Below are 18,955 nucleotides of genomic sequence, written 5' to 3' on the forward strand. Positions count from 1 at the left end.
TTAACATTTTAAGCTAGTGGGGTTCAGAAAGAAAAAAAGTGGGAAAACATTGTTTGAAAGGGCAAAGGCACACACATTGGCTTGGCGGGTGAATCAAACGGACCAGAATCAACGGAAACCAATAATTCCGTTTCAAAATCAAAGTGTTTGTGTTAAAGTCTGAACGGATCAGTGAGTCTGCGTTGTTGCCAGTACTCACCATTACCAAAGTCATGTGTGTGTGAGAGAGAGAGTGGGTTTTGATCAGTACATGAATTAAATCGCAATATTGAATGCGCTCAACAACCCAATGCTCTTCGAATTCAATTGCAACAACAGCAGCTACCTTGTCTGATTACCGCAGTCTTTCGGTAACTACTGATATTTATTTCGATTCACATTCTTCTGCTTCTCTGCGAAATTACATTTTCATTTTTTTATTTTTTTTTATTTGTATTTTATTTTTTCAAATCTTCAAGTGAAAGCTTGCTTATATTCAATTATTTGAGGCCCACACTCTCCCTTCCATTTATGTGAAGTTCAAACTCAGTCTCTAGTGCTGTAGAGTACGTGTTATAGTCTTCATAGAAGAAGAATGCGAATGGGGTTTCTAGAATAGTTAAGAACTAATGATGGGTGAGTTTCATCATGTATTTGAAAAAAACGGTGATGCAGAAGAAGGTGGATATGGTGAGAACGCAGATTCTCGTGTACGAATTCGACATAGGCGCTCTAACAGGTTTTTTTTTTTTTTTAATTGAAATTCAGTCATGGCTCGTTTTGGTTGTTGTTGTTGTCGGTTTCTTCCATTGAGATAGCTTAATAACGTTATGTAAACAATGTATTCATTATATATATTTTTAATTGGTTAGTGAATTCCTGTCCATTTCTGTGAAAATTTTCGCACTTTGTGCTCTGCTTATTTGGCTTCTTCGGTTAAAATTTAATTATTTTTTTTTTATCTCTCTTGAATTCAAGAACGTTGTGAGATATGAAAACTGGAGTGGATGATAGGCTCTGATTGACTATATCACTGAAATAACAATTTGGAAAAGTTGGTCTGGGATACTTTCTAGACTGTGTTAATAAGGTTTTATTGTGAATGTTGAATCTTAATTTTTTTAGACGACTTGCAGCTATCATCTTCAGCTGCTTCATTTTGTGATATAGCATGTGCTTTTTTGTGCACTTTTCAGTGCTTCTGACAGGAACCCGAAATTCTCAAGAGGTGGAGTTCTGCATTCTATAGAGAAAGACCAGGATGAATCTCTTGTAAGTTGTGAGATTACAATATAAATTTGACCTTTCACTTCAAATGCACTGTGTAGGCCTTGTATTATAATATTGAATGTGACCCAACACCCAAGATAATTCACTGGTTTTGCCTTGACTTGAACAGGAATCACCGCCTTCAGTGAGGGCTTCTAGGTTACAAAGTCCGTTGCATGGCAACGTCACTTGTATGAACAAGAATAATTTTTCAGGTCATAGAGCATCCTTGGAAAAAGATGTAAGCTATATTTGGATGTAATGACTCCTTTCATTTTGGTTTGGCGTTCCAAGGGAACTTTTCTCTGCATATCTAGATTTGTAACTTAATATTTCTTGTGAACAATTCTGTTTAACTTCCCACATGCTGAGATGACTCAAAATGAGTCTGTGTTGCTTCTTGGTTTTCTCTTCTGTCCCCCAATAAAATTGATTGCGAAAATTGAGTTATTGTTTTTTAAGTTTTAATGCATAGTGGAATTTTAATTTAGAAGGGGGGGGGGGGGGGGGGGGGGGGGGTGCGTGGGAAACGAACAAACAATGGGTTTCCAATTACACTGGAAGTATACCTTGAAGAAGCCTCTTTAAAAAGGGGAAGAATTTGATTATATCATCTTGGAAATTATTGATATAAAGTTACGTGTTTCATAGAATCAATTTGGCATACTCTTTTCACAGGATAAAAAAGTTTTGAAATCACTATATTGTGGGATCAGAGAGGCAATTCCTGGAACGACCATTGTCAATAATGTAGATTTTTAGAAGCATCTTAAGATCAACAAATGACAATGAAAAACATTGTAGAAAATAATCATATGAAAATAAGCCAATTTTAAGAAACCAAATTGTTCCTCTTTTTGGGAGTTGCACCTTATGTATTTTATTTCTTCCATGAAAATATATGGGAAGAAACATGCAGGGATTTAAATTCTGAAAAAACAACTTCAGATAGTGGAGGTTCTTATTTTCCTGTACAATATCCATACCTTAATATTTGATTGATGTCCCGAGTCATATACTGATTTGCAGGTTGAGCAGCTACAGTTACGCCTACAGCAGGAGAAATCTATGCGTATCCTGCTCGAGGGAGCAATGGGTCGAGCCTCAAGCACTTTATCACCCGGACACAGGCACTTTGCTGCTCAGGTAATTTGATATTTGCCACTCAAGCAATGAGCCTGGCCCTGTTCATATTTTTAAGCTGTCAAGATATGGGTGGGCATGGTAGAGATATAAACCATTCTTGGGAGCCACCAAACAGCTTAAGTTTAAAGTTTAATTTGGTTATTGACTACTATCTTATGCAGTCTTTTGTTTGTATAGTCTTGTTACAGAAGTTTGATTGCATGGAATTACCTACTAAAGCGTTTAAGTTTGCATAAACTTGACTCAACATAGAATAAGACATTTACAACTATGAAGTGTAAGGACCAGAGGAGTTGATTCTCATGTACATTATTGTAGCTTGATGATAAGCATAAGGGGACTCTTCAATTGAAAATTTTGATTTGCATGCATAATGCACAATGTAATATTTCTCGTGAGCAGTAAGCTATGGCCATTAAGTATTTGTTTTGTGGAAATTAACTATTTCTTCTTTTTTTCCCTTCTTAGACAAAAGACTTAATTGCTGAAATTGAGTTACTTGAAGAAGAGGTTACAAGCCGTGAGCAGCATGTGCTTGCTATGTACAGGAGTATTTTTGAACAGTGTGTTAGCCAGTCATCTTCTGAACAAAATTCTGGTGCGGCTTCACCAGCTCATACAAGGCATGAATCCAGGAAGCATCCAAGTATAATATCAAGTGCTTTTTGTTCATCAAAAAAGTTCCCCCTGCGACCCCTGCAAGCTATGATTTCTAACAATGAATTGAGGAATAGAATCTTTGGGTCAAGTCATGCTCCTTTATCAAGTAGCAAAGGCAAAGTTTATTTTGGAAAGACTTGTACTGATTCCACCAAGGTAGGATATATTGCTATCGAGTTTTAGTAGCTCGATTCCTTTGTTTTTGCTAGAGATTAAAAAAAAAATGATTGATATATACTAGTATACTAAAATGGAACTAGAATACTATGCTCTTCTGATGTTTCTCCTAACATTGTCACCTCAATCATACGCCAGGTTCGTGAGAGGATTTCTAGAATGGAGAAAACTCCAGTATTGCGAACTTTAAAGGACCATCTATACCAGTGTCCAAGTAGGCTTTCTGAGGAGATGGTGAGGTGTATGGCAACTGTATATTGCTGGCTTCGAAGTGCAACTTCTGTGAATACTGAAAAGAGCAGATCACCTTTATTGTCAAGGTCATCCACTAATGCTATACCGCCTGGACATGATGTTGGAGAGAATCGAGACTGTACTTGCAAATCAGCAGTGGAAATATCTTGGATAGCTACTCGTAAACGTCATTCTTCTCATGCTTCTTATGCCATCGACAACTACAGGTTGGTTTTTTAAATATGATAATTTCAAAAAGATATTAAGGATATGAGTACCAAAGTTCAATAATTTTTTTTAGGTTCGTCTATAAAGAATCTTGGATAGCTACCTTGAAATTATTTCCTTGTTTGGAAAATTAGAAATTTGACAACTAATAGTTATTTGGTAACCTTAGCATGAGTTATTCATAATTACCTACTATTGTATATTTATTGCGATGTGTACAATTCTTTTCTGGTCATTTTTTTTTGACTGGCAATTCTCTTTGTACATCTAAAGTATTGTTAATACAGTTTAGTATTCTGTGATTTATATTAAGAGTACTTCAGTTCAAAAATGAAAGTCAGACTACTAGGAGGCTTTCATCAGCTTCTAAAGTCTTTTTAAATTTCACAGAATTTGTCATTAAAGTCTTCTAGGTTTTTTCTCAGATTCTATATATGATTCCTTTGAATCCATCTGTCATATTTGAGATACAGGACTTTTTGACCATTGTGTCCCTTAAAATATTGGAAATTACCACTATACCCCCATTTTTAAACTATTTAAAAAATTTGACATTTCCACTAAACGTAACACCAATCTGCCCTTGTTTGACCATTGACTAGTCATCATACTTGAGTACCTAACCCATATACTCGAGTAATCTTTGTGGGATGAAGCTCAAGCATGTCTCATACATTTATACTTGAGTACATAACTCTAATACTCGAGTATGTCATTATTTACTCGAGTATTTCATATACTCGAGTATATTATTTGCAGAAGCCCCAAGCGAATCGCAAGACATTGAAAACAGCCCCACTTCACGTGCCTCGCGACTTGAAGTGGCTGCAACAGTAGCATTGCAGCAGTGTAAAGAGGAACCTATATTCTATTATGTTTAGATGGACAAGAAAGTTTGCAAACAAAAATTGTAACCGACTCAGTAGAAGTAGCTTTCACAGTATAGTATTTAATAGATATCTCCTGGAATGATGGAGCTAATACAATTTGCCACATAATCCCTTTGTGCCTAGAGATATTGAATCAAATAAGAGCAAAATCTGAAATAGACAAAAAGTTTCTAAACAAAATTAGTGTTTCAACTAAAGCATAGATCTCGAGAAAATCCAACTAAAAAAAGATACTGACCTATTTGGGAACAAAGAAATTAATGGAAAACAAGGGAGAAATCAAAAGTACAAAGATCATTTATACAAAAAACGAACATGAAGGTGTTGCTATCTCTAAAGGACGTATATGTACTAGAGAAGATGTTGGCGAGATGAGCGAGTACGTTGTGGAGATTGACAAGGACAAGAGTCCACCATTGTCCTTCCCGTTGCCAGGGAGATGCCACCATTGACGAACCCTAGAGAGAGAAAGTAATGTTGGTAAAGTCTTGTATTGTCTTTTATCTTCAAGAAATTCATGCCCAAAGCTTAATACTCGGATTATGTAATAATTAGGAATGTATGATACGAGGGTTTCATAAAAAAACCCAGGTCGTGCATAATATTCGAGCACCACATCATGTACTTGAGTATTCCACTAATACACTGTTTTGAGAAGAATACTCGAGTATCAGGGTGCTATACTCGAGTATATAACTCGGTCAGCTGTTAAACAAGGGCAGATGGGTGATATGTTTTGATACGGGGGCATAGTGATAATTTTTAATATATTAAGGGGCACAATGGTAAAAAAGCCGAGATACAGACTAGCTTGGCCTTCCAAGAGATGACCAGTCCAATACACCTAGACCTAGTGCATGCCTTCTAGGAAAAAAGCTACTGACAATCCTGAATAGTTTGATCTATGCATCTTCACATTCTACGACGCAGGACCAGTAAGCCAATTATACGTAAATGTTGGCACCCTGTAGATGGCACTATTAACACAACTGCACTGGTGCAAGTGTTAGTTTACGTTTTGTTTGTTCAAGCTGCCTTTGACGGGTGGTATTAGATTTTTTTTAAGTAGGATTTGTTTTTAAATTAGGGTTTCTATCCTGTGCAAAGGATTTTGAAGGCTGTAAGAGGATAGTTCAGATTTTCTTCAATATTCTTGATTGTTAACTGGTAGACCTCTCTTTTATTGGCTATGAGTGAAATACTAGAAAAGAAGATTTGCATATAATTGAATTGTATAATATTTGTACAAGAGTTCTCTATTTAAAGAGACTAAAAAACCTAATGGGCTAAGCCCAAATACATTTGTAGAGTATTCTAACTATTACAAAATAATAATAAAATAATTCTATTATTTACAATACTTCCACTCAAGCTGAGGAATGGATATTTATCATTCCCAACTTGGTAGTAAGTTCTTGAAATCTATCATTAGGAAGACCCTTGGTTAAGACATCAGCCAATTGACGACCAGAAGGAACATATGGAGTAGTGATCAGTCCACTGTCTAATTTCTCTTTGATGAAGTGGCGATCAATCTCAATATGTTTGGTTCGATCGTGTTGAACTGGATTGTGGGCTATACAAATAGCTGACTTGTTATCACAAAGTAACTTCATAGATCCTTCATATCTCACTTTGAGATCATCTAGAATGATTTTCAGCAATAATAACTCACAGATACCTTGAGCCATAGCTCGAAATTCTGTTTCTGCACTTGATCTAGCAACCACATTTTGCTTTTTACTTCTCCATGTTATAAGATTTCCACAGAGAAACATACAATAGCCCGAAGTAAACCGTCGGTCAGTCACAGATCCAGCATAATCGGCGTCTGTATAAACTTCTAAGGATAAGTTTCCTCCTCTCTGGAACAATAGTCCTCTACCTAGTGTGCCTTTCAGATATTGGAGAATCCCGTCCACAGCTCGCAAGTGTTTCTCCCTCGGATCATGCATAAATTGACTAACAACACTAACTGCATAAGCTAGATCAGGTCTAGTATAAGCTAGATATATCAATTTGCCCACTATTCGTTGATATTGTCCTTTGTCAATTGGAGAGCTCTCATTTTCACTTCCTAGTCTGTGATTCTGCTCAATCGGAGTATTAGAAGGTTTACACCCAAGTTTTCCTGCTTCTTTAAGGAGGTCAAGAACATACTTCCTTTGACAAATAAATATCCCTTGCTTTGAATGAGCAACTTCTATCCCAAGAAAATATCTCAGATTTCCAAGATCTTTAACTTCAAATTCAGTAGTCAATCTTTTTTCCAGAGCACATTTCTCACCTATATCATCCCCTGTTATAATAATGTCATCAACATAAACTAGAAGGATAGTGGCCTTACCTTCCTGAGAATGTTTAAAGAAAAGTGTATGATCCCCTTGGCTTTGCTCGTATCCCAATGAAAGCATGACTTTGGTAAATCTTCCAAACCAAGCACGCGGGGATTGCTTCAAACCATACAACGCCTTCTTTAACCTGCAAACTTTATTATCTCCATTTGTAGAGTTAAATCTTGGTGGAATCTCCATGTAAACCTCCTCTTCTAATTCACCATTGAGGAAGGCATTTTTCACATCAAATTGGTTCAAATCCCAGCTAAAATGAGCAGCGAGGGACAATAGAACTCTTACAGTGTTCATTTTGGCCATTGGAGCAAATGTTTCTTCGTAATCAATGCCATAGGTCTGTGTATATCCCTTGGCTACCAATCGAGCTTTATACCTCTCAAGAGTCTCATCAGAATTATACTTCGGTGTATACACCCATCTACACTCTACTGTCCTTTTTCCATTTGGCCTGCCAACAACTTCCCATGTATTATTCTTCTCCAATGCATTCATCTCCTCATTCATGGCTTGAACCCAATAATCATCCTTTAATGCTTCATGTACTGATTTCGGGATTGAAATGGAGTCAAGTGTTGTAATAAAACTTCTATGCTGCAGAGAAAGATTCTTAGAGGAGACAAAATGAGAAATAGGGTGTTGGGTACAAGACCTTTTCCCTTTTCTTATAGCAATGGGTAAGTCATTAGAATTAATATCAGGCTCAGGAATAAAAGAAGTAGTGTGTTCAGTACTTACTAGCGGTTCAGGCGATTGCAGTTGCTGATGGGGCAGTGTGGGTTATTTCTTCCTTTGGTACAATAGTTCAAGTGTCCCAGCTTTGCGTACTTTCTGTCTATCAATAGGAGGCATGTCACATGAGGAATCAGATGAATTTTCAACCTCAGCAATTAAGTCTTCCTTCTCATTGTCATTTAGTGTAACTACTGGAGTAGAAGATGTAGGTAACAGAAAGGGAGACTCAGACTTGAAAAAAATGGATGAAGCTTCTACACTATTCTCTCCCTGAAGCTGAGGGTGTAGAAAGTAAGACTCAGATTCATGGAAGCTAACATTCATAGAGACAAAGAATTTACGACTTGGAGGGTGGTAACATTTGTATCCTTTCTTGTTGGGAGCATAACCAAGGAAGACACATTTAAAGGCTCTAGGCTCTAATTTACTCCGATGTTGTTTATGGAAAATATGACAGAATCTCGCCCAATATGATTTGGTTATGTGATGAAAAACCATAAACAATGAATTAGAGATAGAGAAAGACAAGTGAAAATTCTAAAAGAAACCATTAAAAAACCTTCATTTAAATGGCATTTCTAGAAACGTGATTTTTGACAGGACACAATAACATTGATCAATCTATGTAGCTGATAGCCCACCCCAGGGGAAGGAAATTTCAGTTCTAGTTTTATTCGTACTTGTTCAAGCATGACCTAGATTTCTCTTGATTGAATTGTTGTCTTAACACGCTCTTTATCTCTTTTCCTTTAGAGTTCTAGTTGAACAACTTGAAAGGGTGAATATCAGTCAAATCGAACGTGATGGACAAATTGCGTTCTGGATCAATGTGCATAATGCTCTTGTGATGCATGTAAGATTCACGCTCACATGACCGGTGCTGAATTGACTTACCAATTTTCAGCACATTTAACATCTTTTTCTGTTGACAGGCATATTTGGCATATGGAATTCCCCAGGGCTCTCTCAGGAGGTTGGCCTTGTTTCACAAGGTAGTTTATTTCTTTATTCGATTGTATATTGTCCATCTGTTTGAAGCAAAATCTCTATGGTTTTAAATGATCTGGGAAACTTTAGATGCAGAGATTATCTGACACCTTAAGAATGTTTTTGCATCTTTGGAAGGGTTATACTTTCCCCAGAGCCCTCTCCACAAGCCAGTCTTTGTCTTCTGTGATGCCCAGACGAGGAACCATAACCAATTCATTAGCATTGACTTTTTGAATCCATCAAATTATAAAGAAACTGCCACACGTTTTCAGGGAACAACAACTAAAGTCTTCCTCTGTACCCCAATCCCCCTTATCTCTTGCACCTTCTCTTAAATAGTTGTTGGCATTTGCATGACTTAAATCACCAAAAGGCATGTAATGTAAAATTGCCATGCCATTTGTAGGACATTTAGACGCTGTTCAGAAGTAATATACTTTTAACATTTAATATCGTAGTCATATGCTTTTAGCTCTTCCATTTTTCTCATTGGTACAATTTTATTCTTGATAACATCATTTTTTTATAGATACATCATGCACAATATGAATTGATGAGTAGAATTGTGTAGTGCAGGCTGCATACAACATTGGCGGTCATATCATAAGTGCTAATACCATAGAACAAGCGATATTTTGCTTCCGAACACCCCGCATTGGACGGGTACTCACCTGACTCTCATGTAAAAACATGGACAACTCTAAATATATGCGAAGTGTTGTCAGGTTTATGGATGCATTCTTTCTAATGGTGGAATATATTGTTCGGTCCAATAGTCCAACTCTAAATATATTTTTCTGTTTTGGCCTGCTGAGGGTTGCAAATCACTGATTCTTCCCATGATTTGCATCTGCTGCTTGCAATCCTATGTTGCTCCAGAAAGACATTATTGTATCCATTTGATTGTGTGGCATCATTAAATTGGTATTGCACAGGCACAGCTATGATTTAATAATTACCCATGGTCTTTTAAACTTATAGAGTTTGCTTCTCCACTGTAATGGTTGAATGAAAAGACTACAACTGTACAAGATAGTTTTAATATGATTTTTTTTTTTTTTGGTGAGTGAGATAGTTAGACTTTCAGGCCCTTAATTCTTTTTTGATATTATACTGTCATTTCTTTTTTCTTTTTTAACAGAATTTGAAGCAAACTTTCACACCGAATTTTGATGCTAGGACTAGGATGGCATCTCATTTTTCATCTGATTATTATTTCTGTTTTATCAAACGCAGTGGCTTGAAAGCATTGTGTCCGCTGCACTGAGGAAGAAAAGTGGTGAAGAAAGACGGCTTATCAACTCAAAATTGGGTATTACAGATTCCGAGCCCCTTGTCTGCTTTGCCCTTTGCACTGGAGCATTGTCAGATCCTGCGGTAATTTTTCTCTCATTTACTTTTTTTCATGAAATTGCATTTTGAATATCACTGGGAAAATGTGATGTTAGTTGTGTAGGACTTTACTCTTATTTGAGTCTGCATTTATTTCAATGTTGATGCATTGATGAAACACGGATATGAAGTAAATATGAGAAATTTTAAAAAATATGGGGTATGATATTTACATTTGCATCCATAATTCTCCCTGCTATCTGATACCCTGATTTTCAAGAGTTGATCTATAATTTTTTTGTTACAATGCTGCAGCTAAAAGTTTACTCAGCATCAAATGTAAGGGAAGAGCTGAATGTTGCTAAGAGAGAGTTTCTTCAAGCAAATGTAGTTGTAAAGAAGTCAAGTAAAGTTTTTCTCCCTAAATTGGTGGAAAGATTTTCTAGAGAAGCATCAATCAGCATAGATGATCTCCTTGGATGGATCATGGAAAGTGTTGACGAGAAACTGCATGATTCAATACAGAAGTGCCTTGATCGTAAATCCAACAAAAAGTCATTTCAGATCATAGAATGGCTGCCTTACAATTCTAGGTTCAGGTACATGTTCTCAAAGGATCTAATAGACACACCATGGTTGCTCTGAAGAGGTTCTTATTAGCCATGGAGCATAGCTGGTTTGAGGAAGCGAGGAAGTTAATTATACGTTATGATCTTTGCTTGCCTTAGATAACATACTCTAAAAATATTTTGATAAATCTAGCCGCACACCTTACAATAATTAGCATGTTTAAATCGTAGTTTGACCCTAATTTAAAACTTTAATTTGCACACCTCAAATCATTCATTCCAAACTATATGCTAAATGTTTATGTTGTCGAGACTTAAAACTGAATGAGAACATATGAATTTACTTTTCTATTTAGAACATACAATGTAAATATTCTAATAAAAAAAGTATGGTTTCGACCTTTGCTAAATGTCATTTCCAAGCTTACCAAAACAACTTGTGAATTTTCAAGACTGTTAGCTTAAATATCGTCAAATTCTGAGAATTGCTCAATTTCATAATTAAATTTCAGTCCTAATCGTTCTATTTCAAAGATGGTCTTGCCTTAGTTTGGGAGATGGGCTACGGGGAAGAGGTGTATGAGACTGATGTTAGGGATGCTGCCAGGTTAATTTCCTCTGAATTGGTGCTAAACCATATCTATGCAATGATTAATGCGGAAATTATTAAGATTATGCAGAGGTTGTGAACTGTGCGGGTTGAGCACGTATTCCGGGAAGCTAATTTCATGACTAAAATGGATGTTAATGATGCTGAGAATATAAAGATTTGGAGTGCTCTCCCCACGGTTTGGGTTCTGCTTTCTAATGCTAATGGCCTCATGTATTTGCATTAGATCATTGTTTTCCCTTTCCTTTCTTTCCACTTCACCAAAAATTAAGTACTGATCGTTTAATTTATATTTTACCATACAATTTATTTATTATTATTATTATTTATTTTTTTAGTAGATAATGAGGGCACAACCCAAAACAAAACAACAAAATAACTAAAGTAAACCTAGTCTATAGACTCCACCAGCAACTGTAAGCCGTTTGGAACTGATGAAAACAATTCTAAATATTGGTTCCTTTTGAAAGCAAAGGAAGCCATCCAATCAGCACAACAATTTGAATCTCTGCTACCATGATTAAATTTCAGACTCCAACTATTATGACTCCAGCTCTGCATTTCGTGAACTAGGCTTTGAAGGGAATTGTTTTTAATCTGACCTGTAACAAGTTGAACAACCATACTAGAATCACTTTCAACCTCAACCTGCGTAGCCTTCGTCCGCCAAGCTACCTCCAGGCCTTTAATAATAGTCCAACACTCAGCTATTAGAGAGGAACAAACACCAATTTGGTAGGTGAATCCTATAATCCGATTACCTTTCTCATCTCTAATCAAACCACCATAAGCAGCACTATTGAATGAAGACACACTGCAACATCCACATTCAACTTCCACCACCCTATCTGAGGTGGTTTCCAAAATGGGTTGTGTTTCGCACGAGTAGGCTTTCCTCTAGTATTTAAAAGGAACCCCGATTTCATCTAGGAAATATACAAAGAGATCACCATACCTGAATTAGAAAGGCGACAAAATCATTGTCATGAATAGAGTTATTCCTCCACTTCCAGAGAAACCAATAAGAAACCATAAAAATGTCCCTTCAGTCAAGCGCTTATACATGATGCCATTTCCTTTCCAGATTGCTCCTAATCCACTGTTGTAGTGATGAGGAGTAAAACTCATTAGTGTCCCTTGCCCCAACCAATCCGTCCAGAGGTTTTTAGCGTGTAAACAATCACGCATAACATGTAAAGCATCTTCCACTTTATTAGGGAAATTCGGACAGAAGGGAGCCCCACCCCACTTCGAGATAAGCTCATTTGTAAGCAAACACTCATGCACCAGTAACCACATGAAAGAGCTTATTCGAGGCGGGCCAATCCAGCTCCGAATAAATTTCCAAATAGGATCATTAATCATGCCGTCAAATTCCATTTTCTTATAGTAGGCAGCACTAACAATTGACTTCTCACAACCTTTCCTACCCCAGGCCAAGACATCAGACCCTTTTTCAGGATAAGGAGTGACGAACGATCTTATTTGGTTGAGAGCTTCCTTAGGAAACTTCGAGTTAAGATATTCCCAATTCCACATGCTTGTGCTTTCATCCATCAAGTCAGCAGGTTTGGCAATAATCTCAGCTTGATCCAATCTACCATCAACTAAATTCTGTAGAGGTTGATCTAACTTTGTCCAACGATCTTTCCAGAAAAGAATGTCTCTACCATTACCAATCCTCCATCACATACCATCCAGAGTATCATCCCATATTCTAACTAATCCCTTCCAAAGAGATGAGTCACTTTGCTTACTGCAAGCCTGCCACATTTTTTTTGGTATAACTTGGAGGGTATCCCCATTCAACTTCCTCTGGTCACCTTGTCCTCGGAGTACGGCCCGAAGGATACCCCCTCATTGGAACAGCGGGTGCAAGCCTGCCACTTTAAGTCCAAGCCCCTCCCATTCTTACCAATCAAGACCTGAGCCCATAAGTCATTCGGTTGACTCAACATTCTCCAAACTAACTTCATGAGAAAAGCTTCATTTTGAACTTAAATCTTACGCACACCTAGTCCCCCCAAACTCTTAGGACGACAAATCTGCCCCCAAGACACAAGATGATCTTTCTTCTTAAGATCCGAATCCCCCCAAATAAAACCTCTTTGAATCTTCTCTAATTCATTACAAATTGAAGAAGGAATCACATCATGTTGCATATGATACATGAGAATCGTACTCAATACAGAATTAGCTAATGTAACCCTCCCTGCAAAAGAAAGATATTGGCGTTTCCATCCTGCAAGGCGTTGTCTAACTTTATCTAAAACTCCATCATAATTATGCTTCCTTCCACGCCTATGATTCAGCATCGCACCAAGATACCTACCCAAAAAGTTAGCCTGGTGAAACCCACTAGCTTTGAGAATATCTTGTTTAATACCTTCACATGTATTCTTGGAGAAATAAATAATTGTTTTTTTCCATGCTAACCTTTTGTCCGGACATAGCACAAAAATTGCTGAGACAACTCTGAATCACCTCTAGATGAGACAGTGATGCTTCTCCAAATAGCACCAAATCATCTGTAAACATGAGGTGTGAGACACATGGGCCACATCTCCTTGCCTTAATGGGTTTCCACCTTTTACTTCTAACTTCCTCAGCAATAAGATGAGTAAGTTTTTCCATACATAACACAAAGACATAGGGTAAGATGGGGTCCCTTTGTCTGATGCCCCTCGATGGCACAAATTTATCTGATTTTGATCCATTCCAAAAAACTTGAAACTGAGTGGAAGAGATACAAGTCATGATAATATCCATAATCTCGGAAGGCCAGTTTCTTGAAGAACACTGCAAATGAATTGCCAACTAAGCCTATCATAAGCCTTTTCTAGGTCAATCTTTATAGACATATGCTTTCTTCCCCGTTAATCTTCTCATGGATCGAGTCATTTCACTAGAAATAATCACATTGTCATGTATAACATGACCTGGAACAAAACTAGATTGAAACAGAGAAATTAGCTTACTCATGATAGGTTTCAATCTGTTGACAAGCATCTTAGTTATTGCTTTATAGAACACATTGCAGAGAGAAATTAGTCTTAGTTGCCCCATTTTTTTCTGGCTTTAGTACCTTCGGAATAAGCACAATAAAGGCCTCATTTATACTTCTAATTTTATCAGTATGACGAATGCAATCTTGAATATCTTCACACACCCTATTACCCACCAAACTCCAACTCTTCTGGAAGAACGCCGCTGGATATCCATCAGGACTAGGAGCTTTATGGGCTCCCATTTGAAAAAATGATGCTTTAATATCAGCATGTACAAATGGTCTTCCTAATGCTCTGACTTCATGATCCTCCAGTTTCGGCCAAGTAACCAAAGTTTGTTCCCAAGGCCTTTCCTGCACCTCTTCTGAAAAGAGAACTTGCTAGAATTGAGTCACCATTCTACGGATAGCCTCTTCATCCCTTAACCACACACCTGCTTCATTTTTAAGAGTTGTAATTCTGCTTTTACGCCTCCTCGTTACTGTAAAAGCATGGTAATATTTCGTATTTCGATCTCTGTCAACAATCCAAGCAGTTCTGGCCTTCTGATACCACAATTGCTCTTCTTGCTCCAAGATAATTTCAAGCTCTCTCATTAGCTTCTGCTCAAGTCTCTCTAAGTAACGGTTGGGACAAGCATCTAACCTCACCTGGATACCATGCAACCGATTGAGAACTTTGTTCTTCCTATACTCAATAATCAATATTACCAAAAGATTTCCTATTCCAATCCTTAAGGACTGGAGTAAGTTCCATCAAATTACAATTGGTGTGCGCATCATTCTTCCATTGTTTTGACAGAACTTGGTTAAAACCTGGATGATCAAGCCAAGCTGGAAAAAATTGGAAAGGTCATTCCTCCCACTTATCCCTTCTACTGAAGAGCGAGATTAAAAGAGGGTTATGATCCGATGTAACTCTAGGCAGCACCTTTACTACTGCTTCTTCATACGCCATTCTCCATTGCCCATTTGCACCTGCACAGTCAAGGCGTTTAAAGACTCGATCCAGGTGTAGAAACTTAGGGCCTCTCCATTCTCCAGGTAAAAAAGGGACCATAACTCCCTAGATCAATCATGCTACAATCATTCAAAACCTCGACAAAAGAGGCAATGCGACTAGTATCCACAGGAGCACAATTTATTTTTTACATCGGATTATGTCTATTTTATCGGAAAGAAAAAACTTATGAACAAGTACTTGAAGAGTTTTAACAAAATAACTTTAACCAAAAAAAAAAAAAACTTTTCAAATTTTGATGAGATTCTTATTTGGAGTTTGATTTTCTCATGTTGCATGATAATTCAATTCTCATGTTGTGACTCAACTAGTGGTGGGTCCCACATTTATTAAAAAGAGAAAGAAAAGAAAAACTTTACACGTAAATCAAAAGGTAGAATTGAATTCTCATGCAACATGAGAAAATATTTTCTCTTCTTATTTATGTGGTAAAATGTGCAAATTCAGTTTATACACGGGAGTCGGGATCTACCGAAAATGACAATTGATTGGAATATGTAGGGATATTTGATTATGATGGCTTTTAATAAGTTGCACTTCCGTAAGATGTGAACGGTTAGAGTTGTTCAACATCAGAAAAGTGCTTGATTTTAACAAAATAAAAATAAAAAATGACGCGTGTTGCAAAGGTAAAAGATAAATAAATAAATAAAACAGAGAAAAACAATTGATTGTGTAAAAATATTGTAAGGTCCGTAAAATAACTTTTTTGGGTCTAAATATTTGTTTCAGTAATATATATTTTTTCTTAATTTTTATGGATGTTTCAGTAACATCTTTATTGACTTTTTATATTTTCACCTTTCAAATTTTTTAAACTTTTATATAATTTTGAAAATAAACAAAAATCAAAATATTTTATTATATATACAAATCTTAAATAAAAAAATATATATATTAATACAATATTTATTGAGTAACATCTTTTATTGATTTAAATTTTTTATTAAATACATTATACATATTTAAAATAGTTGTACATATTTAAATAAAATTATTAAAGACATTTACATTTATCTAACTATCGAAGTTTAAAATGACTATAAACAAATGAAATGGATTTTGAAATAAATTATATAACTTTGTTTTAATTTCAAATTGTACAGAGATATGTTTGATAAAACTTATTTGATAATTTTTTTAACTTGCCAAAAAAATTATCAAAAAAATTATCTAAAGTAAACAGTATTTAATGGTTAATGAGTTATTAATTATTAATATTATACAAAAAAATAATTAATCAACAGCATACTTTCATTCTCCAACTTGTTTAATTATCGAATCTCTCTATTAGTTTTTTTACATTAGAAAATGTCTCAAATATTAAATTAACACTCTAATTTTTTTAAATATTACTTTCCTTACAATATTAATTTCATTAATTTTTCAAAGTTGGTGGCAATAATAAAATTAGCTTTGGGAAGACGTGCGGAGTAAGGAAGATATTATATTAATTTAACAACTTATATAATTAATTTGGTAAAAAAATTAAAATGATGAATTAAAAATTTTTAAAAACAGTAGGAAGACGATAGGAAGATTGAGCATTGCAAGGCCTACTTGGATGCAAATAAATATTCTTAAACAGAAGGAAATGATTATGATGAGGTGTTTTTATCTGTGCAAAGTTGAATTTCATAAGACTCGTTTATCTGTGGCAGTTGCGTGTGATCTATAGGTGGAGCAATTGAATGTAAACACTACATACCTCTATGGTATTTGGGAGGAGGCTACTTACATGAAGCAACTAAAGGGGTTCATAGTAAGAGATAAGAGAACTTATTTTTGCAAGCTGAATAAGTTTTTGTATGATCTGAAGCAGTCCCTTGGGATGTGGTACCTTAAGTTTGACACTTATGTGTTGAAGCTTGGCTTTGACTGTTGCTATGTTGATCATTGTATTTATTTGAAAATGTTAGAAATTGACTTTGTTATTCTAACCTCATATGTTGAAGACATATTACTTGCTTAGAACACTTTGAAGATTATCAAGATTATCAAATGACCGTCGACAAAGCAATTTGAAATGAAAAATTTAGGCTTCGGAGATGTGATATTGGGCATATAAGTCAAGAAGGAGCGTGAAAAAGGAAGGTTGTGATTGAGTCAACGGAAATACATAGAGGATATTCTCAAGAAATTCAATACGATTGACAACAAATCAACATTGACTCCCATATCTATAGATTTAAAGCTATTAACTGATCACTATCCCAATAATGAAGTAGAAAAAAAAGAGATGACGCTAGTTCCTTATGCTAGTGCAGATGAGAGTTTGATATATGCTATAATTTGTACTCATCTTGATATTGCTCAAGTAGAGAGAGTATTGAGCAGGTATATATCAAAATCAGAAAAATAGCATTGAATCATAGTGAAGCATGTGTTCCGTTATATTCGTGGTATATCTAACTTTGAGTTATTCTACAAAGGCATGAAAGGCTCAAGCGGACAGTCACCATTCGAGTTTAAGTGCTTTGTGGATGCTGATTGGGGAGGTGATGTTGATATTAGAAGGTCTAAGATTGGATACGTTGTTCCCTTATTTGACAAATTTGTGAGCTGGATAAGTAAGAGGTAGAGCATGATTGCTTTATCTACTATAGAGGCAGAGTACATGGCCTCGACACATGCTATCAAGAAGGTTATTTAATTACGCTGATTGTGTAAAAAGCTTGGTTTTACATAATAAGAGGTGATTATTGAGTGTGATAGTTAGATTATTATTTTCTTGGCTAAAACCCAGACTTCCATGTAAGGGTCAAGCACATGGGCATATAGTATTACTTTATTAGAGAGAAGATAGAATATGAGATTGTATTGCTAGAGAAAGTTAAAACTAAGGTGAACAATGTTGACTTTCAAACCAAGACAGAGAGTTTAGAGAAGTTTAAATGGTGTACAACTGCATTGAGATTAAAGAAATATCTGAAGCATTCTCCAACTAGGATATTAGGTATGTCCTCCAACTAGGATATTAGGTATGTCTCATACTTCACATTCAAATGATAACTCTTGTTGGTGGGATGTAGAGAAAGCAAACGAGGGTCTTGGGAAGCTGCCCCGGCAGGGGTATGGGGGCAATGCCACCGAGACCACAAAGGCTTGATACTATAATGGACCTCAGGTTTATTTTATTTTTCTTTTTAGTAGTTTGAGCTTAGACTCATGAATAACTATTGTTGCTTAGGATTTTTAAGCATATTTATATTCCTCTTGAAAGCATAGTGCTTTGTAATGAGTTCGGTGAGGATAAAATAGTTAAACATTGATGAACATATCTCACATTAGGTGAATCAATGTAAATCTGTTACTCTATTATTTCTTCTATTCTCTCTGTGTTGTCGTTGATTTATGTGTGTGATTATTTGGTGCTCGTACATAAATGATTTTATAATATATTTATCTAACACACACCTCACACAATAAAAAATTCATCGGGCTCTGTCTATCTATGATAAGAAACTCCATACAATTTAGTTATTTTTTAATAGAATGAGAGCGATGAAAATCAAACTTGTGACCACTTGGTCATGAATTTTTTTTTATATACATTGAGGAATTGATTAGCAACCTATTTTTTTGATAAATCTTTGTTTTTGCTTCATTATAATTTTTTTTTATTGTAAAAACTTTTGTAAAAACCTGTTTTGGAGAAGAGAAATTAAATAAATACTTCCCAAGCAGGCACTAAGAATTAATTCGGTGGAAAATTTAATTTGTGAATATAATTTGACCTCTCACACTGCAAAATAAT

The 18,955-nt window shown here is 35.8% G+C and overlaps 1 protein-coding gene across 1 annotated transcript; it reads left to right on the forward strand.

The window, feature by feature from the left end:
* Positions 1–676: 676 nt before the first annotated feature.
* Positions 677–10,636, forward strand: LOC133311288 (uncharacterized). Its single transcript, XM_061512313.1, has 11 exons — positions 677–718; positions 1,176–1,251; positions 1,379–1,489; positions 2,278–2,394; positions 2,863–3,222; positions 3,379–3,692; positions 8,423–8,522; positions 8,602–8,661; positions 9,236–9,322; positions 9,896–10,036; positions 10,307–10,636. Exons 3-11 carry the CDS (start codon positions 1,442–1,444, stop codon positions 10,634–10,636), a joined length of 1,557 nt encoding a protein of 518 aa, XP_061368297.1. The 5' UTR covers positions 677–718; positions 1,176–1,251; positions 1,379–1,441.
* The last annotated feature ends 8,319 nt before the right edge of the window (positions 10,637–18,955 follow it).

The sequence above is a fragment of the Gastrolobium bilobum genome, unplaced genomic scaffold (assembly GCF_033153095.1).
Source record: "Gastrolobium bilobum isolate Gb01-03AN ecotype WA unplaced genomic scaffold, APGP_CSIRO_Gbil_v1 utg3539, whole genome shotgun sequence".
Lineage (NCBI taxonomy): Eukaryota > Viridiplantae > Streptophyta > Magnoliopsida > Fabales > Fabaceae > Gastrolobium > Gastrolobium bilobum.